This window comes from Aristolochia californica, unplaced genomic scaffold (genome assembly GCF_029961685.1).
Source record: "Aristolochia californica isolate CCGP_79_NKW_82.1479 unplaced genomic scaffold, dmAriCali1.0.hap1 SCAF_15, whole genome shotgun sequence".
Taxonomy (NCBI): domain Eukaryota; kingdom Viridiplantae; phylum Streptophyta; class Magnoliopsida; order Piperales; family Aristolochiaceae; genus Aristolochia; species Aristolochia californica.
This window is the reverse complement of record NW_027181826.1, coordinates 20460755-20488373: the sequence shown is the minus strand read 5'-3', so window position 1 is coordinate 20488373 and position 27619 is coordinate 20460755. Positions and strand designations below refer to the sequence as shown.

Genomic DNA, 27619 nt, shown 5'->3' with positions numbered 1-27619 from the left:
ACTTGCCAACACCTGGACGAATAATTGGATCTTGTTAAAATCGGTTCAACGTTTCATTTGATTCAAGTTTTATTACAATATTTTTTAGAATTATTTCTCATTATTTATTTCGTAAAAGAAATAAATATTTAAAAATCAGACCAGTTTTCCTTTCCTATAAGTTACCAACTGAGTTTATTTTCTTTTTAATTAGTCAAGTATACCCCAATCTTAGGGGTAGACAATTATTGGATTAAGGGAAGGTTTATGAAAACCTAAACCCACCTTAAAAATCGTTTTCATGAAAACCTGTGATAGAATTGAAAATATAATTAAATAAATCAATAAATGTAGTGTTTTTTGTTAAAGTGTGGAGATGACAGAAGCCCGAGGTGAACAGCTGAACCAATCAGTTTGCACTCTCCCACGTGAGTTTACCCAAAGATATTATTTAATTAAAATCGGAGCTTTTCGGAAAATAAACGAACAAATAATTTGGGGCCTAAATTAGGCCTCGTTTATTCCATTTATTTATTAGAAATATCAGCGTAGAATCTTTCGCATCTTCTGGTGGACCCCAGAAGAAATGGACGGCTGGCGTTAAGTCTTTTCTAACTTTGTCCGTCGCCGTCCAGCTCCGGGTACCACCTTGGTGGGGACGTAGCATACACGCCTTTCATGTGATTGGTCGGTGCATGGGTTTGCCAGATCGCACGGTCCAGCGGATCTATTTTCTCTCCGCAAACGGGAAAAAAAAAGGGGAAAAAAGTCAAGACGACAAGATCAAACTGTTCGAGTACCTTTTTTCTTATTTATCCTATCGTAAGCAATGACGCTTTGTTGCCGTCTACGGCTTCCACGAGCTGATGAATATACTGAAGCAGGAGCAGAACCAAAACGGAATTAAAAATCTCGTCGCTTAGGTTCTCTCACAATGAGATTTGCTCGTCTTCTGGAGGTCTCCGTAAGATCATCTGTGTCTTTTAAGCTATCTACTTTTTTTGTATATTGTTTTTTAATTTTTCATTGAAGTGAACTTGAGGACCTCGGGTTCTAACTCGAATAATGATGGTTGAATAAGAACGAGCGAAGAAGTTTGTTTGTCGCTCTGTGTTGTGTGGTTTTAGAGAGTTTTGGAAGGCCTGATTGACTGACGCCTTGCCATTGTTTGCTCGTAATAGGTCGTATTTTGATGTTTTAGTTCTCATAGCGTTTTACTTAGAGCGGTTATGAGTAGTTGAATGGTGTTTGTGAGTGGGAGTGAAAGTTGCATTCGAAGCAGATATTGGAAGTCTGGACTCGAAATTTCTGTTTGATTTTTATTTTTGTTTTTAGACATTGGTACATGTGAATCGAGAAACTATCGTATGCGCACTTAATTTGTTTTGAACTTCTTCTGTTATTAGTCTCACTTTTTTCTTTCTCGTTCTGGTTCTGTTTCCGTAACTTACGTATATTTTAGTTGTGGAGACTGATTATTAATGATTTTACATCTGCAGCCGACTGCAGGTGACAGGTGTGGCTCTCTGTTGTTCACACTCCGATAGCAGCCAGACCAGTGACTGGAACGTTTCGTTAGCTAGCCACAAGAAGAGGAATCTCTCTGCTCTGAGTTCAGTGGAAATTCTGTGAAATCTCTGTGGACGAAAATGGTTTGGAAATTGGAAAACTAGACAAGCAACCGGTTCCATTTGTTAGCAGATTACGAAATGACTTTCAAGCTGCTAGTTTGGTACTGTCAGCCTGTTGAGCATGGATTTTGGGCACATGCTGTCGAGAACGCCTTTGGTGCGTATACACCTTGTGGCATCGATACCTTGGTGGTTTGCATATCCCAGTTGGTTCTTTTGGGCTTGTGCTGGTACCGTATGTGGCGGATTAAGAAGGATTTTACTGTTGCGAGGTTCCGGTTGAAATCTCCTTACTACAATTATCTGCTGGGTTTTTTGGCTGCATATTGTACTGCGGAGCCTCTGTTCAGGTTGATTATGGGCATGTCAATAATGAATTTGGATGGGCAGACCAGCCTTGCTCCTTTTGAGGTGGGTTTCTGGTGTTTTTCCTCTTTTTGGTTGGTTTCTCTTAGTTTCTTTTTCAACTTTTTTGCAACTTTTTATTTCCAGTACCAGTATACTGTTAATTGAATTGCTAATCATTGAAAAGTTGTGCTTCTTAGCAACATCAGACTCTGTTGGTCTAATCAGCTTTCAGTGTATTGTGAGCTATCTGGATATGGGAAGCAAAATCTTTTTTTTACCAATAAAAACAAGAAAAGGAAGAAATTAACTTGGTAGGATTTTTAAGGTTTTAGAAGCAGTGGCCTGTAATGTATCTATGAAACAGGTGCACACTTTAAATGCTTCTTCTACATAACTTAGTAAATGAAGCACTGACTTACACATGCTAACTTTTCCTATTAAAGTAAGCATAATGGTTTTGTGTTTGCTCATATATATTGAGGATTGATGGGATTTTCTCTTCCATCAATGGAACTCTTTTGGACAAGCTTACAAAACTATTTGAAATCACCAGTTCCTCAATACTCTCTTGAAACATCACTTGGAAACAACTAGAAGATGAAATGATGGAGGATTGAATCCTAAGATATGACTCTCAAAGGTGATGCGTGGCAGTAGGACTTCTGTAGGAGTTATATGGCTTATAGAATTAAGCAAACATGGTATGATTTGGACAAAGGGTGGCACAAGACTAGTCTGAAGAAATATATTTTAATATATCAAATAATGTCCTCTGAGGCAGATATATAAGTGAAGATAAAAGTCATTTTGTGGTGTCCATCAGAAAAGTGTTTTTTCTGATCTTTTTTCTTATTCACTTATTCAAGTCACACACTCTCTTACTGAGTTAGTTTGCTATGAGGTTCCAATTAGTTTAGGTACTATTCAGGGTTACAAGGAGCTGATTTCACGAAGGTGCCCATCAAGATATAATGAAGGGTTCGTTTCATTAAAAAAGAAAATATAATGAAGGGTTGTGAAGTCATGAACTGGTGACGGCCCAACTTTATGATTTTTAACCAAGCATTGGGGATTCATATTGTACTGGAGCTGTACATGCATTTTCATATGTTCTTCTATTTATCGATTAGACTGTTAAATTTTCTTGTTGTGGTTCACCAGTTGCTTGTTCTGCAGGTGATTTCTCTGATCACTAAAGCACTTGCTTGGTGTTGTATGCTAATTTTGATTGGTATGGAAACACGAGTCTATATTCGTGAGTTTCGGTGGTATGTAAGGTTTGGTGTTATTTATGTTCTAGTCGGAGACGCCGTCATACTCAATCTGATTCTCTCAGTGAAGGAGTACTACAGTCAGTGAGTTCTAGTTCTCCTTAAATCTTCAATATTTTTTCTTTGATATTGCTGTCAGAGAGAATAACATTGCTGCTGCTTATATGTCCCATGCAGAGATGTTCTTTATTTATACTTGAGTGAGGTTCTTTTCCAGGTGTGTTTGCACTAACAGATTAGTCGACTTTAACTTTTCCTATTCTTATGTACTCATTTACTTGTTTCTTGCACTTTTACATTATTTCTCCATTTCTTCTTAACATATGTGTTAAATATATGAGAGAAGGGATTTTCCGGAAAAAAAAAAACAAGGAGAGAAAGAGAATGGAGGCCTAGCCAAGGTTGGTTGCACCCAAGTGTTTCATTTGTGAGCAGCATGGTGGTTTAGATTCAAGGAATAACAAGTTGAATGCTTCTTCTAGAGTATAGGTAACCTAAATTTCAGCAACAATTAAGAAAACTACAACTTGATTCAAGTTTAATGGGTAAAACTTGAAAGACACAACGAAGGTTTCTGCAGATATTACGAAAATGGCAAACAGAGTAAAAAACACAGGATAACTTTATCCAAGAGAGAACATAACCCAAAATTTTATTTTAATGGCAAAAAGTCTAATTTCAATGTTACATATGAAGGGCCTTTTATAGGCATACTGTTAAAAGGTGTGCTTGATAAGGAGAAGTTAGAAGAGAGATGAAGGAGGAAGAAGGAGAGAGATAAGAAGAGAGGGAAAAAAGAGTGCATGGGCAGCACTCGTTGGAGATCGAAAATCGTGCCTCCCTTTCTATTTTATTCACTTTAAGTGATTACATGTGTAAGATTACAATAATACCCCTTATAACCTCAATGCAGATAACTTCATGAATAGAACTCAGAATTTAGCCAAACTTGAACCATAGGTTCCCACATAAAAACTCATGTTCTCTCTCTCATTTTTTTTTTTTTTTTTGTTGCTAATGTTTCATGTCAAATTCCTTCTCAAAGGGCTTCTCTTTAACCTTCTATAGTTCTCTCTTCTCTACAGGTTTTGTTTGGTGTCATGCTATTCGTTTATGTACCACATTTGGATCCTTATCCTGGGTATATGCCCATCGAGATGTACACTTCAACTGATAACTCTGAATATGAAGCACTTCCAGCAGGAGAGCGGATTTGTCCTGAGAGGCATGCTAATTTATTTTCAAGTAAGTAGAAAGGACGTTATCTGTTCTTGCAGATACCATATAAAACTATAGGAGATAATTCTAATCAATACACATAATGCGAATAGACTTGTCTCTGATGAATTTTCTCATGTAAACTGGTACAAGAGCAAGCTCTGAATGAATATGTATGGCATGGATAAAATTTTCTATCTTCTTCCCGGTTACCCCTTTATTGTTTCCTCTAATGCTCAAGTAGCTGTTTATATTATCATAAGCATACTGCTTCACCATGTTGTGTCATTGATACCTTTCCTTTCATGCATTTCTGCTAGAAATATTTTTTGAATGGGTGACTCCCCTCATGCGTCAAGGCTACAAAAGGCCCCTCACTGAGAAGGATGTTTGGAAATTAGATGAATGGGATCAGACTGAGACACTTAATGGCAAGTAAGACTCTTACAGTTTCCTCATGCCTATGGAGAAGATGCAGTAAGAGGTTTTCTCTATTCTACTTACAAAATGATCTTTATCTTTGTAGGTTCCAAAAATGCTGGCTCAAAGAATCCAGCAAACCTAAACCATGGCTACTAAGAGCACTGAACAGTAGCCTTGGAGGAAGGTACATTTAATGTGTCAATGATTTTGAGAGTTATGTTCATTGATTCCCTTGTGTAATATAAGATAAGATCCAAGTATGCTTTTTTTTTTAAGTGACCAAGATACCAATTTTATCATAGTTTTGACATTTAGATTTGGATTTGACTGTTAAAGTAATCATATTTTATAATGTTTTCTGTAGATTTTGGCTAGGAGGCCTTTTTAAGGTAATGAAAAATTCATTAGTTTCTTCTTCTTTCTTATTATCTTTTTTGTTTAATTTGAACTTCAGTATCCTACATGTGCTATTAATTTTCTTCTTCTCTTCTTGCATGCTTCTCAATAAAATTTTCTATCATTCAAATTTGCACCTTCTCCAAAAAAAAAAAAAAAAACTTTCATGGATATTGATGTGATAATGATCAAACAGCTCGTTAGTTACAACCATTTAATTTCTTTTAAATCTTCTGTATCAAGTAAATCTTAGTGCAGACTGACAAAAATGTATCCTTTCTTTGTTTCATCTGATAGATCGGCAATGATGCTTCTCAGTTTGTTGGTCCAATTATTCTGAGCCTTCTGTTAGAGGTAATCTTTTATTGAGGGTATCTGATTTCCATACTATTTCTTTCATTTTTTTTTCTTTAAATATTTGGACATTTTACGCTCTTCCAAGGATTCAAAGACTCAAATACACAGCTTTAGTTGCCTAAAATGAATGTGTCTTTATCCTTTCTGCTTATGCATATTAGGTCTTTGTTCAGATTGCTATTAGAATATTATTTTAGTGAAAGAAGAAGTGAAAGAAGATGATGAAAGAGGAAGGGAACAACCAAGATTGACAAGAGACCAACTTTGTGAAAATAGAAAGGATTTGTTTCTCTTGAACACCTTTTTTTTTTTTTTTTTTTGAAATGATGCTGATTTTTATTAAGACGAGGTTCAAAAGAGCAAATTACAAAGGAGGGAAGCTTTCCCAAACAATGAGAGATTGCTGATAAGTTCCGAAATTTGCCAATTTATCAGTCAAAGAGTTGGCTGATCTAGGGATGAGATTCCAATTACAATGGATAGAAGATACAATGTCAGCAATACAATCTGTGATGGGCTAGTGGCGCCAAGGGGGGGAACTGTCTTTGGAACACCAATTGATGACAATCTTCGAGTCTCCTTCAATGATTAACTTGCCATGGATACATTCCTTGAAAATTTGGAGGCCGAATAGAAGAGCACTAACTTCAGTAGTATTAACATCAGCAATGCCCACCGGTCCAGCATATGATAGAATAGGGTCTCCATTGTGACCTCTGAAAACACCGCCTGCTCCAGTCGGCCCAGAACAGCCAATAACACTATCATCAAATTTGAGTTTAATGCTGTCGCAAGGGGGAGGATCCCAAATGGCCATAATCGGAGTCCTGCAGGGGCCAGTCATATGGGCGATCAAGCTCCAATTTTCTCGAAGGGAAACACCCGATGGAGTGGCAAATTCCTTCCTTGTATGAAGCCAGCTCGAGATGCGGCCAACAACATGTGAAGCTGTGTTGTCTGGGGTGTAAGCTTTGGAGTTTATTCTTCGGTTATTTCGCTCGAGCTAAATGCACCATGGAACATGCGCAAGACAGGCCAAAAGTATTAACTTGCCCAATCGAGGAAGGCGAATCCCTCTAACCATCTCAAAGGTGCCAAATAGGTCCTGATGTAGTCCTACTTGGAGCTCAATCTTCAGAAAAATCTTCATCCAGACTTGCCAAGAAAATCCAGTGTAAGAGGACATGCTGGACTATGTCATCGCACTCACCACAAAGGGTGAAACCTCTTCTATGAAGGTTGTTAGATGTAAGGATCTGTTCTCTGAAGGCCGACCATACGAAAAAATTGATTTTGCTTTGCGCCGAGAGTTTCCAAGCCAAATTTGCCTTGTGCTCATGAATACTGTAGTCTTGCTTTCTGATATGAGAGTAAGCAGAGGCAACCGTGAATCGGCCATTAATGCTGGGTTTCCAAGTCAATTTATCAACTGAATGCTCCTGGATAGTAGTGCTGCTGAGTCTGGCAAGGAGCTGAACACCTTGTTTTTTAAAACATCTTGCCAGTTGATTAGTCTTATTTTGTTGAAACTTGCATATTTTGGGGATAGAATTTCATTCTGATTTCACATTATAAAATTTAAGAATTATGGACTTCGAGTTCCTAACTCTCCAAGTGCTATATTTGTAGTACATCATCATTGTTGTCATTTTTCATCATTAAAGCTTTAGCCCAAGTTATCAGCAGCATGAATCCTCTTCGTCATTTTGCTCTTAGCCAAGTGCACTCAGTTGTCCTTCTTAAAATCTATATGTAGGTATTTTGAAATAAAATGTCAGATTGATGCTAGTTCAATTGATCATCACTAATGAAACTTTGTGCATAGTAATTGTTATGTCTATAAGACGTTATTTAATTAAGCTTCTGTAACTGATTACTCCATCCGTAGTTGCTTATCTGTTATAGTTGAAAGAGTCTTTATTTCAATAGTTTCACTCACTAATCTTTGAACAGGTCTGGAGTTGTATGATTCTATGATTTCGTTAGATCCATGATGAAAAGCATCAGGAAGAAGCACAAAGAATTTTATGATGATGGATGGAGGTTTAATGATAAATTTACATTTTGAATATTACAGTAGAATCGGTTCCAATCTTGTCCAATCTAGTTGTTCTCAAAAATGCTGGAACAGAAACATCTCTAGCTATATGTACTAGAAACTATGTGAATGTTAAACAAGGCAACTCCTTCTAATTTGAGATTTGTTAGAATTTTTAGTCCAAAATTAAAAAGAAGTTTCCATTAATCTGTATTACTTTTACCTCACTGCGTATTTGATTGTTTGAAGTGTTTGATTTTCTTGTTTTCTTTCTTTGTCTTTTGGTTTTTCGTTTGCATTTTTCACACAATATTATAATGGTTTGTGAACTCATTTGCAGTCCATGCAACGAGGTGATCCAGCTTGGATTGGTTACATCTATGCCTTCTCAATCTTCTTAGGAGTGGTATGACTAGAAGCTATCTCCAATTCTGGATCTTTGAAAAGTTATAATATTTACAGAAAGATTATTCATTTTATACATACAACAATACCTTTATATCTTACAAAGCCATTATTTGTTTTATTTTTATCATATTAAAGAAGCAGCTGAAATAGATATCAAGCATGAAAGCATATGGAAATAATAACTTGTAGAAGTGGAAGAGAGAAATTTAAGTCGTTTAATGAATAATAATATTAATAATAATGACAACAACAATAATAGTATTAATAATAATATCAATAAAAATAATAGTAATAATAATAATAGTGATAATGATAATAGCAATAACAGTAATAATAGTAATAATGTTTTTTGAGTGAAGATGTATAAGCTTATACATCTTCATTCAAAAAAAAGTAATAATAGTAATAATAACAATAACAGTAATAATAACAATAACAATTACAATTACCATAGTTATATTGAGGAGGAGGAGAAGTAGAAGAATTTAATCAATTATCAAATATTCTCTGTTATTATTATAACTATTGTTATTTTTTTTTTGAATAATGGTGCATATATTGAAAAACAAAGAAGGAAGATTACAAACCTAATGTCGGGGGCCTGACTCCACAACAAAGTGTTGGAGAGAGATGCCCGCCTTGGCCTGGGAACTGCCAGGTGATTAGCAGATCGTGGAATGTGATTCCATTTACAGTTTAAAGGAGAAAATAAATTACATATTTCTTTGAACATATCCCAGTGATGCCATGGGGGATGGCTGTGGTTTGTACACCAGTTGATGACCACTTTTGAGTCGCCTTCAATACAAAGGGGACCAGAGAGGTTGCCAAAGAAGATTTTCAAATAACTATTGTTATTTGAAAATGTAGAAAACCATTATGAAAGAAAACAACTCAAGATCTAAGAATACAGAACAAGAGGGTGTACAAAAAGGTGGAATTAGCCACAGGAAAGGCATCTGCAAGGATTTATGATATTGAGCAAATTGAATAGCTGATAGATCTTCACGTGCTGAGGTAGTTATTTGAGAATCAATGTGGTGGCAGAAGCCCTAACTGCTTTACAATTCGCTCAGGAATAATAAAAGAGCATCTCAACAACATGCTGGAGTTAGAAGCCAGCAAAATTTGAAAAATTCTACCATACACCTGGAGCCTTATCAAGATGTAGAGTATGATGGAAAAATGATAAAGAAAAAATGAGAGTCATGTTACTAATATTAATGATTATCTCCATTCTAGTCTTTCTTTATTGTAGTGCCAAAAACTTAATTTTCTTCTCCTTTTCAGTCCTTGGGGGTCCTTTTTGAAGCTCAGTACTTCCAGAATGTCATGCGTATTGGTTTTCGGTTACGAGCAACCTTGGTGAGCACTGCAGTCCATGTTTTCTTCTTCTTAAATGTTTACCCGACTTTTGTTTTCCATTTTCAAAAAGAAATCAACCATATATCATCAGGTCATATCGCATTTTGGCCAACTCAGGTGTTCATCTTTGGTATTTCAGGTTGCAGCTGTATTCCGTAAGTCATTGAGACTAACAAATGAGGGTCGCAAAAAGTTCACCTCTGGAAAAATAACAAATTTGATAACAACAGATGCTGAAGCACTTCAGGCATGCTCTTGCTGTCATTCTAGTGATGCTTTTCACAACATTTAAATTTGGAGATTTTAATTTTAATTTTATTTTGCGTACTTCCAGTTGGTCTGCCAGCAGCTTCACAGCCTGTGGTCAGCGCCATTTCGTATAACAATCTCTATGGTCCTCCTGTATCAGCAGCTTGGTGTTGCTTCACTTTTGGGCGCATTAATGCTTTTAATTATGTTTCCTTTACAGGTGGAGATGCTTCCCATACAGTTCTTTTAGTATTTTATTTTCTTCTTTTCTGTTGGGTACTATGATCAAATTGTTTATCGTTGGCCCCCTTTTCAGTCATTGTTCTTGTCAAATAAGTTATTTTAACATGTTCTGCTTAAACATATTACTGTAGTGTACATCAGGGAATGTCCCCTAACTGAAGGGGATCAGGCATGCTCAAAAAGTTTAAGCTAGATTCCTGTAATGCTCCTCCATCATTTTGGTTAGTGAAAGTTTCTGGTATGGTGCTGCTTGGGACTAAATCTGTCTTTTCTTGTACTTGAATCAGCTAACTAGAGTGGATGCTTTCTTCTAGACTTAATGTTAAAATTCATGTAAGGGTAGTTTGGTCTTGTTATCTTACTCGTATGGCCCTCTAAGAGTAGCAGTAAGGTGGTTTGATTGCTAGAAGTACAAGTTTCAAATTTCACATTGTCTAATATGTATTTTGTGAGTTATGGGGGTTTAAGTCATGAGGGGCATGTTTGTAATTTTCATCTTTTCCACTTAGGTGACTCTTAAATAAAAAAAGGGGTCTATTTTCTGCCCCCATCAAGTGCTTATTGCACCCACTCTTCCCAATCTCTTCTCTCTATTTTCTCTTTTTCCTTCTTTTTTTCCTCTATTTTCTACTTTTCACACTTAAAACATTAGTTTTAGCCATCAGAACAGATATAATAAGCATACTCATGTGGATAAATAACTAATCATGATAGAGAGAAACTCTTCTCCTGCTTTTTATGGTCCACTCTGCATTTGATGTGGTTTTATTGTTGGGTATATTGGAGAGACTTTTTTCCACTAAAGAAAAGGCTACACCTATTTCATATATTACAATGATAGTCATTTCCACATGTCCTTTAGTGAGCTGTTTCTCCTACTTTTGTTGTCTTCAGACATTTATGATAAGCAGAATGCGGAAGTTTTCAAAGGAGGGTTTGCAACGTACTGACAAGCGAATTGGCCTCATGAATGAAATCTTAGCGGCCATGGATACAGTAAAGTATGTTTTGGCATCTTCTCAGTAGATTTTTCAAGTGATGACATCTAAGCTATTATGCTGAATTTGGGCTGGTGACATAATTGGGTACAGATGCTATGCATGGGAGCAGAGCTTCCAGTCTAAAGTGCAAGAAATCAGAAATGATGAGCTCTCTTGGTTCCGAAAGGCACAACTACTGGGATCGGTAATGTACAACTGAACAAATTTGAACATATTTCTTCAGCATATGTTATGGTTTGTTGTTGCAGTCAATTCTTTGATAGACCTGTTGATCATTTTGATTATTATTGATCACTATAAGATAGGTATGCCATTTTACAGTGACTTATTTTGTCTGATGGCTTGAATTGCAGATGAATATGTTCATTCTAAACAGTATTCCAGTTGTTGTGACGGTGATATCATTTGGAATGTACACGTTATTAGGGGGAGACTTGACTCCTGCAAAAGCATTTACTTCTCTCTCACTTTTTGCCGTGTTACGCTTCCCTCTCTTTATGTTGCCTAATTTGATAACACAGGTGCTGTACTCTCACCCTTTACTTTGCTGTAAAGTTCTTCTTTAGTTCTGTGGATGTCATGGCTTTTATTTAGTGTGAGTCAGATGCCTATGTGAACGTAGGATATCAAGCTGTACTATCACCCTTTACTTTGCTGTAAAGTTCTTCTTTAGTTCCTTGGATGTCATGGCTTTTATTTAGCCCGAGTCAGATGCATATGTGGCCGTTGCACTCCTTGATATCCTACTATGACTGATTATGGACTATTTTGCTTCATGAAAATGGGTTTTTCTTTGACTAGAGGAATATGCATTTCGATTACCTTTCTTTTTGGTTAGTATCATTAGCATTTAGATCCTTCGGCATGGCTGGAACATCATTCTATGTTTCAATAATCTTATCTTGTAGATATGCGATGTCTCGCTAGATGGTTTTTTGCTTTTGTATTCTTTTATGGTTGCCTGACGTCGCTAGGAAGTTTCTGATTTTGTCTTTATTTTGTTCTGGTCCTCTTTTTATTGAAAATCTGACCATTTTCACAAAATTTTTAAAAATTGAATGGCATCTTGAATGCTTAGTCAATTAATTAAAAATCTCATTTTATTTGAATTGGTTATATGTGGTTATTCTGCCACTTAATCTTAAAGATACGTGTTAAATAACATAACCCTAAGGCACTAACTCAACTCAGGGCACAAACACATGACCATAGGATTAAACGGCATAAGAGGCCATTAATTAACTGGTTAAGGCACAAAAACTAAAAATAACACTCAGCTAGATGTTCCATCAGAATTAAAATCTAACCTTTTGCCTTCTCCAGATAACAGTAGGTCTAGAATATTGATGTAGCACAGAAAAACTCTACCAAATTTTATCATATTGCTCTGTTACCATGTAAAGTAGAATAAATAGAGATGAAAAGAATAGAAATTGAAGAGAAAGAAGATAAGTTGTGTAGAGATGAGAATATAGCTGTCACAGAATCCTGGTGGTCTTGGTTAGGGGTCAAGCTCAATCCCTAATCTCTTTAATATTTACTTAAGCACTTAAAAATAGGAAAATTGCACAAATATCTCTCTCTCCCTCTCTCCCTCTCTCCCTCTCTCCCTCTCTTCCTTTCTCAAAAAGAGAGAGTGAGAGGGACTACAGCACAGTTACCCACATGTGGAAAGACATAAATGCCCTTAGAACTTTATTGTTGAAAAGTATCATTATTTGGTTACTCAAGAATTAAGAATTTCTTAAATTTGTAGTGAGAAGATGAACATTGATAATAACTACTCTTGTTTTACCAGGTAGTAAATGCAAATGTTTCATTGAAACGGTTAGAAGAATTATTCCTGGCTGAAGAGAGAGTTCTGTCACCAAATTCACCTATTCAACCTGGGCTCCCAGCCATCTCAATCAAGAATGGAAACTTCTCTTGGGATTCAAAGGTCAGGAGTTGTCTGGATTATCTTGTTCTTGCATTTGTGGCTTATTTTCATAAGCTCTTCTGTTTCACCTTTTCTTAGTAATATAATTTTTATTCTACTGAACTGCTTCAGGCTGAGAAATCTACATTGTCAAACATCAATTTAGACATTCCAGTTGGTAGCCTTGTTGCCATTGTTGGCAGTACTGGAGAAGGAAAGACTTCTTTGATCTCAGCCATGCTTGGAGAACTCCTTCCATTGGAAGGTTCAAGTGTAATCATAAGGGGGACTGTAGCATATGTTTCACAAGTTTCCTGGATCTTCAATGCTACTGTAAGTTACAATCTGCTAAATAAGAGTTGAGGGGTCTTGCAACAACCCTATTGTCTAGTGTACCTTAAATTTATTGCTGATTTTATGCATGGTAAAAAGGCCCATTTCTGATTCTGTTGGTTTAGAAAAAGGTGTGGCAATGGACCTTCTGAATGGCTAATGATTTTGCGGTAGAACTGGGCCCAAACTTAACATGGTATCAGGGATAACTTTAAGCCTAAGCTTATTTATTTGTTTTGTGTCCCATTCATATGGTTCAAGTTTCAGGTCTGTCTCTGTTCTATCCAGCACAGACGTGAGAGAGGAGGGGGGGGGGGGGGGGTCCCACGTCTGAAATTGGATTGAGATTTTCTTAGTTTATAAGGTTAACTAGTAGGCCTTTTCATATTTCAAAAAAAAAAAAAAATTGTAATTTTTCAGTGGCTAGTGATTTTTGGATGAAATTTTTCCCAAGCTTAACACATAATCTACATTGGCTATGAACTGCTCAAAACTTGTTCTCTGACCAAAATCTTGTTTTCTAACAGGTACGGGACAATATATTGTTTGGATCTGCTTTTGATTCCTCAAGATACAAGAGGGTAATTGATGTTACGGCACTGGAGCATGACCTTGAGATACTTCCAGTGAGTTTTTTTTCTGAGACATTTATAATTTAATATTCACGATTGTTGAAGTTACCAACCAATACCAGCTATGAAGTTCATGCATGCCATTTTGTTTTCCTTGCATGGATGCACTGTCATAAGCTAGTACTGCCGGTTTCTTACCCATTTTATGTTAGGGTGGTGATCTCACGGAGATTGGTGAAAGGGGAGTGAACATTAGTGGTGGTCAGAAACAAAGGGTCTCCATGGCTCGGGCTGTATACTCAAACTCTGATGTGTACATATTTGATGATCCTTTAAGTGCATTGGATTCTCATGTTGGTCGACAGGTATATGTAGTTATTAATTCTATTTTGCTTTAGAAAATCGCAACTCATTGATAGAAGTTGGGTGTCATAAATATAATGTCAGTGGCTGCCATCCAGTTTCAATGGTTGAGGACTTGGGCTGCGTGCCAGAAACTAAAGATTCTACCTGTCCTAATCTTGTTATCAAATATCTTGTTCAGGTTTTTGAAAAATGTATAAAGGATGAACTATGGGGAAGAACCAGAGTGCTTGTTACAAATCAACTACATTTTCTTCCCCAAGTGGATAGGATTATTTTGGTTCACGAAGGTTCGGTAAAAGAGGATGGGACCTTTGATGAGTTGAGTAAGAAAGGGGTACTGTTCCAGAAACTAATGGAAAATGCGGGGAAGTTGGAAGAAAATGTAGCAGAAATTGAAGTAGGAGAAGATGATGTAGAAAAGATCAAGAAGCCTGTAGCCAATGGGGTCCCCAACCAGGTGGAAGATGGCTTATCAAAAAATGCAAATGGTCCTAATAAAAAAGAAGGGAAATCTGTTCTCGTCAAGACAGAGGAACGTGAAACAGGTGTTGTTAGCTGGAATGTGCTCATGAGGTAACAAATTCAATTTGCTTGTTTAGTTGGTATTTACAGCTATAGTCTTGGGTTCTTTTAGACATGGTTCTTTGCTCTGTTCTTCTTTATCTTGCTGCAGATGCAAATGGTAATTATGAAGTTGTTTTTGTCCTTTTCCTTCAGAAAGTTTCATAAATGTTGTGTGTTCATCTCTGCTGTTCACATTCTTTCTTTTTGGATTCTTTCTTTTTAATTAAACTCCTCAAAATTTCTATTAAAGTGCTATCTCTTAGTCTTACTTCAGCCAATTCTTTAAATTCTATTTTTGCACTTGCCTGTTGGTTTAGCACATGCAATTTTCCAAAGTGTACTTCACGTGAGATTGTTTATGTTTTTCTATTTCAGGTACAAAAATGCATTAGGTGGGCTATGGGTAGTCATGATACTTTTTGCTTGCTATATCCTATGTGAAGTTTTGCGAGTTTCAAGTAGCACATGGCTAAGTGATTGGACAGATCGAACTGCTGAAAAAAGATATACCGCTGGTTTCTACAATCTGATTTATGCTGTTATTTCTATTGGCCAGGTGAAAGATTTGTTCTTTAACTTAGCATCTAATTGTATTACTTTTTGAATTGACCAGAGTCTGGTTCTTTTGCTGTTTGAAGCTTTACGTTACTTTTTTCTTTCTGTATCCAGGTGCTGGTGACATTGCTAAACTCTTACTGGTTGATTATTTCAAGCCTCTATGCTGCCACAAGATTGCATGATGCCATGCTTGGTTCTATATTAAGAGCGCCTATGGTATTCTTCCAAACCAATCCAATTGGAAGGATTATCAATAGATTTGCAAAGGATCAGGGTGATGTAGACCGCCAAGTTGCTGTCTGGGTTAACATGTTTCTCAGTCAAGTGGCTCAATTACTATCAACTTTTGTACTGATCGGCATTGTGAGCACCATATCTTTGTGGGCCATAATGCCACTATTGATTTTGTTTTATGCCGCCTATCTTTATTATCAGGTTAGTATGGATTCTTTTTTCCTGTTTCCATAATGAGGTTGACTTCAGTATCTCATGAAAAAGGTGAAAATTTAGTATATGTGGGGTATTATTTTTGAAACATTGCAGTTTAGTGTGATAATACTGAGATGGCTGCTGAAATTTGGAACTCCAGATAGAATTACTTTTCCTTTTCCCTTAAATCTATTTTGAGTTCGCCTTTTTCGTTATCTTTATAACTTTTTCTGATTTGCAGAGTACTTCTCGTGAAGTTAAGCGATTGGATTCTGTTTCTAGATCGCCTGTTTATGCTCAATTTGGAGAGGCTTTAAATGGTCTATCAACAATCAGGGCTTACAAGGCATATGATAGAATGACCAGCATTAACGGGAAATCAATGGACAATAGCGTGAGGTTTACCCTAACTAACATGAGTGCAAATCGTTGGCTCGCCATTCGGTTGGAAACATTGGGTGGCATCATGATCTGGTTAACTGCCACTTTTGCTGTCATGCAAAACCATCGTGCAGAGAATCAAATGCTATTTGCATCCACAATGGGTTTGCTTCTCAGTTATGCATTAAATATTACAAACCTCTTGACAGGTGTCCTGCGTCTTGCAAGTCTTGCTGAGAACAGTTTAAACTCTGTCGAAAGGATTGGCACTTATATAGATCTGCCTTCTGAAGCCCCACTTGTAATTGAAAGCAATCGGCCTCCACTAGGTTGGCCTTCTGCTGGGACAATTAGATTTGAGGATGTTGTTCTGAGATACAGACCAGAACTTCCTCCTGTTCTCCATGGTCTATCTTTCACTATCTCACCTAGTGAGAAAGTTGGGATTGTGGGAAGGACAGGGGCTGGGAAGTCTAGCATGTTGAATGCATTGTTTCGCATTGTGGAACTGGAAAGGGGAAAAATTTTCATTGATGAGTGTGATATTTCAAAGTTTGGCCTGGCAGATTTGCGTAAAGTTCTTGGTATAATACCCCAGTCACCCGTTCTCTTTTCAGGTATGTAATTCCTCTATGTGAATATATTATTAATTTGATATGTTATCAGCACAGAAAATGAAAATGTTCTTTGTATAGCTGCAAATCTTTTATGTCTTCTTTTATGATCTCTATCTAAAAGGACCAGATATATTCCTGTCATAATGTCATTTAGAAAATTTTACTGAGATTGGCATTCTTGATTAAAAATATATAGTTAGGATTAAATTTTCTTAGGTCTCCATCTCTTCCTTTCATATGACTGAGCCAAAGTTGCAGCAAATGTCTAATTGGGGTATAACCTCCCAATCATTTTACCCTGTGCTTAAATTCTTTTGTGTTTGTCCACTAAATTTGTAGCTTACAAATTGAGTGTGAGATTGGTTTTTGGAAGCCTTGATGGTTTGGCTCCATATTTCTTCACAATATTCCAAGTCCATTATAGTAATTTCGGTGGTTCAAATATTATTGGTGCGGAAAAGAGAAATCAATAGCCAACTACAGCATCTCTGAATTCCATACTTTTGCAGTCTCGCCAGTTGGAGGAAAGGGAAGATACCACGGATCTAATTGTATGCCTGGAAGAGCTTATCCTACAATGTTTACTTTTCAGCTGTGATTATCCAATATGTGGTTCCCCTTTTAGCGATCCAAAAATCGTTTCTCATTGGACCAACTATGGATATGTGTTCGGGGAAGATGATTGGTAGTGCTAGAGAGGTTTATCAACTCTACTACTTCGATGGAAGTGCATCTGTGGTTAGCCAAGCTCAAATTTCAGGCAGTTTATTTTCCAAATTTCTTTGTATTTGATTAAGTTGTTTCCTTTAATTTTCAAAAATAAAAATTTCTCTTTTCCAATGTGAAATCTGTCAACTTGCCAAACATCACCATACCACCTTTCCTTCTTAGGCTTACACACAATTCCAACCTTTTCCTCTTATACATAGTGACATTTGGAGAGCCATTTTTTATGATGAAAGAGGGAGAGAGTGCGAGACGAAAACAATGAGGAGTATCATCGTCGAAATGGGAGAAGCTCTCCTCCTCGTCCCATACGCAGTGAGGAAGCTCGATTTCATTAGCAGCATAAAGATAAGGAAATCTCATGTACAGATACAGATAATGTATGTGAGATTTTAGAGGAGGAAGACTCTTCTGGCTGGAGAAAAGTGAAAACCTAAAGGAGATCGCCTACCGGTGCAACTCTTGACAAGTCGGTGAATAACTTCTTTCGATTTGGTTCTTCATCATTTAGTATAAGAAGAATTAATAGTCGAAGAGGGATTGTTATACGCCTTTAGGCAAGAACAGGTATGAAACAATCTTTTGTCTCTATACCAATCAATGCTTATTGTTCCTTCATCAAATAGTTTAAGGCAGTTACAGATACTAGCAATAGAGTGCATCTCACGAAGGAGCTATGGACCGAGTCTCTGGTTTTCTATTTCTCAATCCTACAGTATCATGGGAAATGGGATTGCAAACTTACTCAAATCAGGAAAGGAAAAATCATGGGTTACATTTATATTCTTGAATCCACCAATTCTTGGTTTGGATGGAAGATGTTGTTGGACTGTCTCCATCGACTTGAGCCTTCATTACCAGTAGAAAAATCACCTTCAGATTAAGGTCGTGCAATCTTTCCTCCCTTCCGAAGGTAGATATTCCCACCTAAGTATTAAAACTTCATCTTCTGAATCTTTGGAGACATCCCTTGAAATCTCCATTCCGGAACAAATTGAGTGGAAAAATTGTGAGAAGTTGGCATCTTCTATTGTTGTCAAAACTGATTGTACTTTTCAAGAGTTCAAAATCTCGAAGTGGTTTGCTGATCATCTTCACTTAGTCTATATTCCGCATTTCTGTTACATTGGGAATAATTCATGGCTTATTTCATTTCAATGTTCAGAAGACTAAGTTTTCAGCATTGACTATTCATCTTCCTCTTGAATTCAAGATTTCTAAAATCTATGCTTGGCCTGAGTCTACCTTCAAAGCTATAGCAAATACTATTGGGCAGTTCGAACAATTAGACGAAGCCACTACTAGGCTGTATCGTCTAGACTACGCTCGAATTTTAATTACTTCAGAAAAGCCATTTCCTAAGAAAGCATCAGTGAAGGTTTCTTCCGGCAGCAATTCTGTATGGGTTCAAATTTTCTCGGAGACAATCCCCCCTTTCTCCGAGCAAGTTGCAGAGAATTGGCCTGGACGACCGAGTCGAGTTGACTCAGGCAGGCTTGAAGCTGATCTCATTTGGTCTAAACCAATATCCCAGAATCATGGCGACAATGAAGGGGTTAGTATTGACCTTCCTTAAACTCACTTTTCAAATTCAAATTTAAATTGCGTAAAATCCTCTCCATTATCTGTTTGCCCTTCAATTTTGCCTTGTGAATACCATAATGGGGGAAGTTACTTCGCTGTCAGAAACGACAGTATGCAAGGGCAAACGACTTTTAATAGTGCGCCAACTAAGATGATTCAGCAGAGTGGTTATGATATAATGTCAACGCCATTTCACCTACCTTCTATTAATGGAGACAGACAAAAACAGAATGATTATGATATAATTCCAATGCACGGAGAAATTCAAAAACTGAGTGATTATGGTATATTATCAACGTCATTCACCTACCTGCTATTAATGGAGAAGGGGAAAAGCAGAGGGTTCCAAAATTGAATCAGCAGTTAATTGATTTTAATGCCGGCTCCTATAATACTCAAGGCTGAGAAGAGCTTCATATGTAAAAATCAGTTTCCAGTTCCTATTGCAATCAGGCCTCTTCCAGCTATGGTATCCCCTTCTAACTTGGCAAATATTGATGATGACCCCTCTGATTCTGAATCTGTAACTTCCACAGTTTTCTCAAAATATGGTGCTAAATCAGGAATTGATTGGTTCCCCCAGGAGAACCTTCTATTCGCCCTATTGCTATGTATGAATGGAGAACCTGAGAGCCAGAGAGAGGGATACTGCAAGGTGGACCAAGTGACATTCATCAGTACCCAAGAGATCCTGTTACTGGTCGCCTAATCTTTCCAGAACCAGGACAAGAATCTCAGGACCTTGTTGCTACTCTACAGAGCGAGAAACATAAATGTGATGAAGAAACTTGGGCTCAATTGATGGAGCTGGCCAATGTCATGGGGGTTGTATGCCAAGTAATCTTCCCTGATGTAAAAGAGTGCCGAAGTTAAAAAGAAAAGGAAATGATTATCTTATCATGGAACGCTAGAGGATTTGGCAATAACAGAAAAAGGGCTTCCATACGTAATATTCTGAAATCCAATAAGATATCCTTAGCTGTGTTGCAAGAAACAAAAATTTCAGCCATGACTGATGCTATTGTTCATGATCTTTGGGGAATATATTAAATGGGTAGCAATTAACACCAATGGAAATTCAGGGGGCGTTCTTTTTATGTGGAACTCGATTATCATTGACTGCATAGATGAGATTGTGAAAACGCATTCACTTGACATTAAAATAAGAGATAAATCAAATGGCCAAGTGTGGGGAATGATTGGTTTGTATGGTCCGATCTATTACAGAGAAAGGAATGCATTTTGGGAAGAGCTTAGTGAATATTTCCAACAGTGGTCTACACCAATGCTGCTAGCAGGGGATTTCAATGTTGTTCAATTTCGTAATGATAAATCTCCTCCATATCCTCGTATTAACTCCACAATGAGAGCTTTTACTGATTTCATTGGATGTCATGAGTTGGATGAAATAAATCTATCCGGAAAATCATTTACTTGGTCCAATGGACAGCAGCAATGTCCAATTTTGTCCAAGTTAAATCATTGTTTGGCTAATGGAGAATGGCTTCAAATATTTCAACAAGCCATTGGTAAAATTCTTTATAGAGTTGGTTCAGATCATTGGCCAATTCTTCTTGACACAAAGAGGAACCATTTCATTTTGAAAATTCTTGGATTAGCTATCCTGATTTTGATGCACATGTCAAACAATAGTGGGATAGCTTTCAAATTCAGAAACCAAGAGGTTGGTACTTTCCGCTCAAATTAAAGTGTTAAAAGCCGAGCTTAAATCTTAGGCAGCATAAAAAGGGGCTGCTGATATGGCCGAAAAGTCTTCTATTCTTGAGCAAATTGGGGTGCTGGACTCCTATGTGAAACAAAGAAGCCTTACCCCTACAGAATTTAATAATAGAATTCTGCTTCAGCACAAATTCCAGCATATCTCTCATAGAGAAAGAATATATTGGAAGCAGCGATCCAGTTTTAAATGGCTAAAAGAAGGTGATGGTAACACAGTTTTTTCATGCTATTGCATCAAGCAAATGTTGAATGAATTGGATCAGCTCGTTATGTGTGGATGGGGCAATTACGAGAGATAAATCTGCTATTTCTGGTACTTTAATCAGATTCTTTGAACACTTATATATTGAAGAAATCAAAGAGAGACCTCTAATTCAGAATCTTAACTTCAAGAAAATTACTCCTGTTGTAGAATTCATTGAGTTGCCCTTTTCTCAAAGGGAAGTTGAAATTGCATCTTTAGGAATCCCCCAATGATAAAGCTCTATGCCCTGATGGTTTTAATGGAGAATTTTATAAAAGTTGTTGGGAAGTTATTAAGGATAATAATTTTCTCTATGTTATATTCCTTTTATCAGAAAGGCGTTACTTATCGAAGTATGAGAGGTTCTTTTATTGCTTTTATCCCAAAGAAGGATAATGTGGAGCATCCTAAAGATTTTTGTCCTATTAGCCTTATCTCTAACTCCTATAAAGCTATAGCCCATCTTCTTGCTGATAGGCTTAAAGTTGTTTTGCCTGTGGTAATTCATCATAGCTAATCAGCTTTTATAAAAGGAAGAAGTATCCTTGATTCAGCTATGGCTGCTCATGAACTTATGGATTACTTTAAGAAATCAGGAAATGCAACCTTTATCCTTAAAACTGGATCTTGAAAAGCTTTTGATAGGGTAAATTGGTACCTTCTTGATAGCCTATTACTCAGGATGGGTTTTGGATCAAAATAGAGATTTTGGATTAGAAGCTGCATTTCATCAGCATCTTATTCTCTTCTTATAAATGGTACAACATGTGGCCATTTTAAAGGTTCTAGAGGCTTAAGACAGGGAGATCCTTTATCTCCTCTCTTATTCAATATGGTGGCTGAATAATTATCTTTAATGACATATGGTGCTAGACAATCAGATTGGTTACATCCTGTTTCCGCACAACAGGAATTTGGCATTCCTATCCTTCGATGTGTTGATGATACTCTAGTCTTTGGGCATGGTGCAATTGAGGAGATCCAGAAAATTAAGGCTCTTCTTGGCTTGTTTGAAGTAACTTCCGGTCAAAAGAATAATTGGCAAAAGTCTTCCATAATGGGATATAATATTGTTGATAATGTTCCATCGCATATGGCTTCCCAAATTGGATGTTTATTGACGGTTATCCCTTCTTTCTTTAGGCTTCCTCTTTTTGATTCAAGGCCAAAAAGTCATCTTTGGAATCCAATAATTGAGAAGTTGGAAAGAAGATCTGATTGGAAAGGTAGATTACTATCAAAGGCTGGAAGGCTCATTTTATTGAACTCATGCATTGTTGGAAATACTAATTATTTTTTATCGTTTCTGCCATGCCTAGTGGCTGTTAGTAGCAAAATTGAAGCCCTAAAGAAAAGGTTTTTATGGAGAGGATCCAATGGGGATTTTAAATACCATCTAGTAGCTTGGAAAAATGTTTGCAAACTGAAATCTTATGGAGGCTTGGGAATTCGGCTTACAAAAATGATGAATAAAGTCTTGCTTCTTCAATGGCTTTGGAAATATAATACTGCCCCTCATCTTATTTGGAGACCAATGGTAGCTTCTAAGGCAGTTGTTTCTGAATTTTGGTGGACTCACGGAGGTCGAAGACGGCATCTTTCCTCACTTTGGAGAGTCTTATATGATCTTCTTCCTTTATTTGACAAAGGCATAAGACTTTGTTAGTAATTAAACGTCTTAATTCAATACTAACGAGAATAATAATAATCGCAAAAGAAGAAATAATCAAGCACGAGAACACAGTATTTATACAGGTTCGCCTCAAGGTGAGACTATGTCCTGTCTTCCGCCGCTGCAATAATTCAATATGATGATGAAGTAGTTTACAAAAGAAATCACACATACTCAAGTGTGTTTCTCTAACCTCTCTCTCTCAACTCATGATCGTCGATGATAACCCTAATAACGATGCCCCCAAATATAAAGAGAACCAACCGAAATACAAATGTGAAATCCCCAAACTACCCTTAATGAAATAACAGTCAATATATCGTGGATCCGCGTACTGACTCTGCGTAAGGCGTTAATTAGACTCCACAACTTAACAGACTTTATGTAGGACGTGGGGACAAGATCAATTTTTGGGATGATTGGTGGACTGACAATGGTCCTCTTTGTGGCAGATATGGTTTGCTCAAAAGATTAACCACCTGCTGTAATGTTACTGTTCAGCAAATATGGACAGAGAGTGGATTCCTGGAATTTTAATTTTAGAAGAGGTCTTGATGATTTAGAAACAACCTGGTTTTTAATCTAGTTGCTGAGCTTCATTTAGCCAAGATTAATGAAGATGAACAAGATGATATGGATGAATGATACTAGTGGACGGTTCTCAGTATCTTCGGCGTATTCATATACCAGCGAATGCACTAATGGAGAAACTCATGATGCTGCTCTCGCTTGGAAGACTACAGCTCCTTTAAAAATTCGTTTTTTTCCTATGGAGTGCTCTTATGAATAAGATCCTAACAGTAGATAATTTGAGAAAGTGAGGCTACCAATCGCATAATCCTATTTATCCATTATGCAATGAGATGGAGGAAACAGTCAATCATTTATTGTTACACTGTTCTTACTCTTGGAAGATTTGGACCCATATGCTGGACAAAATTGGTTTCCAATTTTGTGCCCCAATGACTCTCACTGGTATGTGTAAAATGGTTCTAGATTTTAGAATTCAGAAGTTAGGAAAGCTCATTCTTTCAGCATGTATAGCTCATGTTCCTTTTGGGCTTTGGAAAGAAATGAACAATAGAAGATTCTGCAACAAAATCAGACCAGCAAGTGAGACTGCATCGATAATTATTGGTCACATCTCTTCTTGGTTACACAAAATCTAAATTCAGCACCATGGGAGACATCTCTCTTTGAGAAAACTGGAATTCCATGGCTCATATGATGGTTCCAGTTCGTCCTCCTACTGTGGCTGGGTGGATCCCACCTCCTTTTGGTTACTTGGAACTCAATTTTGATGGAAGTTCCTTTGGAAATCCAGGTCAAGTTGGGTTTGGAGGAGTTATTAGAGATGCAATGGGTCTCCAACTCCTAACCCTTTCAGGGTCAATGGGACTCTCAGATTCTACTAGTGCTGAATTAAACGCTCTCCTTCAAGATCTTTTGACTTTTCAAGACAATTTTAATGATCCTCTTATAATTGATGGAGATTCAAAGGTGGTTATTGAATGGTGTTCTAAAGCTAAAGAGCCCCCTTGGCGACATAGGAGAGTTTATCATCAAATAATGACTATTGTCTCAACCCTTGATTGTTATTGGTCTCGTGTTCCTAGATCAGCAAATGATGTGGCTCATTTTCTAGCAAAACAAGGAGTTGTTCTTCAATCACTTGTTGTTAGGAAAACTCCTATGTAATTTGTAAATTTGTGTTTCATTCTTAAAAAGGCATCTTATTCAAAATAAAATAAAATATTCCAGGTCCATTAATTAAGTCAATCATGTTTGCAAGCAACTTTCTGTGTGTGGCTGGCTGTCTTGAAGATGAGGACTTTATCCATTATTAGTGCAAAAAGATGTGGTATTAAAGAGAATCCTTGGTGTGAGCCTATAGGAAATTCTGTAGTCTCCCCTTGTTTTTTTTTTTTTTTTTAAATGGTGTAGTCTTCCCTTGTTATTAAATATGTTTGTTATTATTTTTATTGTTTTCTGCAATTGAAAAAAAAATCTAAGTTAATTCTGCCTTTTAGCTTTTTCCTTAAGAGCATTTTTTAAAACTAGTTTTCCATTCTTATGGACTATCTTGTAGGCTCTCCTGTTGTTACTCACTATATTAGTTCACAGTAGTTGGCTTTGGTTGGAGCACCATTTCCTTTATGAACTTGCCAATTTATGCATAGGAGTAATTTCTTGATTTGCATTAGGAACGGTTCGGTTTAACTTGGATCCCTTTAATGAGCATAATGATGCTGATCTTTGGGAGGCTTTGGAGAGAGCACATCTAAAGGATGTGATCAGGAGGAACACATTGGGTCTTGATGCTGAGGTAAAAGGGGGACTTCAATAAAAAGTAATTAACCTTTTCTTGTGAGATTTATAATCTAATTAGAATTTCTTCTCTTGGTGTGTCTAGGTATCTGAGGCTGGTGAAAATTTCAGTGTTGGGCAGAGGCAATTGCTCAGTCTTGCTCGTGCACTACTGAGGAGATCAAAGATTCTAGTTCTTGATGAAGCTACGGCAGCTGTTGATGTCAGAACTGATGCTCTTATTCAGAAAACCATAAGAGAAGAATTCAAATCCTGCACCATGCTCATTATTGCTCATCGTCTGAATACCATTATTGATTGTGACAGGGTTCTTCTCCTTGACGCTGGTCAGGTATTATTAATTGCTCACTGTTATCTATAAAAGATATTCCAGTAGTTCTATCGATTAACGTCTGAAGATTCAGCCATTCAAATTTAGCATTCTATAGGGAAAAAACCTTTTCAAATTTAGCATTCTATAGGGAAAAAACCTTTGTGCAGCTTAATATGTGGCGTCTAACTACCCTTAGTATCAGCAACATTCCCTCACGTAGATGTAAATAAGTAAACTTTTACCTTACTTATCTCTTATGTCTAAGAAATTAAATTAAGTATCTGCACCATAACTATAATAGTGAACTTTTGGCTGAGGCTATCGATAACTTCCAAAAATTTCTCTTTTCCTAGGTTCGAGAATTTGATACCCCAGAAGAGCTTCTATCAAATGAAGCAAGTGCTTTCTCCAAGATGGTTCAGAGTACTGGAGCAGCAAATGCCCAATATCTGAGGGTAGTTGTCTCATTCTTTTTTGTATTCAATCTGATTTTGTTATTACCATGAATTCTTTTTTGCTCTTGAGGAAGATTTCTTTTCAGTTTCTTGTTAACATTTGCACTCTAAATTGTTCAGAGGACTCACACAAATTAATTTGCCTACAGCTAATTAAGACAAATAACATCTGCTAGAAGATGAACTACTGTATCAATAATTTAACAAGTACACTACATTACCTTTTTAATATGATTTTTATCCTGCCCAAACAATGTACAGAGCTTAGTTCTTGCGGATGGTGAGAACCGATCTAGTAGAGAAAAGGCCAAACAGCAAGAAGGACACAGAAGATTGTTGGCATCTTCTCGCTGGGCTGCTGCTGCTCAATTTGCCCTCTCTGTCAGTCTCTCATCTTCCCAAAATAACCTTCAGAGCTTGGAATTTGAAGATGATAACAGTATCCTTAAGAAAACAAAAGATGCAGTGATCACTTTACAAGGTGTTTTGGAAGGGAAGCATGACGAAGATATTGAAGAGACCCTCAATCACCACCAGGTCCCCAAAGAAAGATGGTGGTCCTCTCTCTTTAAAGTGGTTGAAGGTAAGGGTAGTGTTCATGATATTAGCAATTGTATCCAATTGGTAGTTTACCATTGAACTAATTATTCGTTAGATACTACACAACACCAAAGGAGTGCCTAGCTATTAGTTTATCCTGTCAAGGGAATGGGCCAAAAAGATATCCTATTTTTCATTAGTTGTGGATCGAGCCCCTTTTTACTAGCAAGTAGCTTAGTTTTTTAATGTGCAATTTGCAGCTTCCAGCTATGTAATTGTCGCTCTTTTCTCTCTCTCCAGGTCTCGCTGTGATGAGCAGACTGGCTCCCAATAGACTTCAACAACCTGGAGATTTGTTAGCTGACAAGTCACTAAACTGGGACAACTTAGAAATAGAGTAGAGATATAACAATAAGCCAAATGAAAGGTATGAACTTAGTCTTTGACATTGTTCTATTGGGATACCTGTCTGGAGACAGCAAAGGTATGAACGTAGTCTTTGCTTACATGTCTACTCCATTTTTCTGTTGATATCTGTAAAAATATGAGAAATCTCTACCTCTAAGTCGAGAGCACAAATGGTCGTTTGTGTCATTCGGTCAGTTTGCTACTTGATATTGATGGGTCTGGCTTTATAAAACAGCCCAAGCAGTGCCCTCAGTCGTGCTACATTTGACTGGTCTCTTCCTACATCTGCAAAGACAACAAATCCAGCCACATATTATATTAAATGTGGAAAATAAAAATTAGAAATAGAGTAAAACAGGTTATATTTTCTTGGAGATTTCTCTCGCTAAGCACATTTGAATAGCATTCAACTGCTTTTAACAGTGGCTTAATGACGCCCCCAACCCACATGTCAATTGTATAATCATTTATCACTTCTCTAATTGAAATCTTAACATATAACTATGGTTTCTTTCGGCTCCTCTGAAGAAGGTAGATGGATTCCTTTATTACATGTCCTCAAGCACACCAGACAATCAGGAGAGGGATGGGATTTCTGGAACCCAGTCTACTAGTATACATCAACACTTTTTTGAACTTCAAACCATCCTGATGATTCTAATCTTGCTAAAAGTGTCGCTAGGAGCAACCCGGCATTCTCAACCCAGTGGGAGACAGATCTGAAGACGATGGTCCCGGGTATGTCAAAACAAACTCCTCGTTTAACCCATCCTCCTCAATTTTCAACCTCATATTTAGCCCACAATGGACAAAGGCCATTGTTTCGGGTCGATGGAGTACGACAGTCGCCGCCGGAGAATAAAGAGGCCCCGCCCTCTGTAAATTCACTTTAGTAAGAAATGGCTAGTACATAACAACCCACCACTTCACTTTAATAAGGAGCT

General features: G+C 37.1%; 1 protein-coding gene across 1 annotated transcript; it reads left to right on the top strand.

Moving 5' to 3' along the window:
- Positions 1-850: 850 nt before the first annotated feature.
- Positions 851-27028, top strand: LOC137952339 (ABC transporter C family member 2-like). Its single transcript, XM_068799479.1, has 29 exons — positions 851-943; positions 1479-2021; positions 3135-3313; positions 3407-3446; positions 4315-4474; positions 4768-4882; positions 4974-5054; positions 5235-5259; positions 5564-5620; positions 8002-8067; positions 9360-9434; positions 9574-9681; positions 9769-9903; positions 10821-10927; positions 11018-11111; positions 11281-11448; positions 12726-12866; positions 12978-13178; positions 13706-13804; positions 13963-14115; positions 14295-14689; positions 15056-15236; positions 15350-15673; positions 15909-16665; positions 24836-24957; positions 25045-25290; positions 25626-25727; positions 25989-26310; positions 26568-27028. The coding sequence occupies exons 2-29, from the start codon at positions 1689-1691 to the stop codon at positions 26666-26668; spliced, it is 4887 nt and encodes a 1628-aa protein (XP_068655580.1). The 5' UTR covers positions 851-943; positions 1479-1688; the 3' UTR covers positions 26669-27028.
- Positions 27029-27619: the final 591 nt, after the last annotated feature.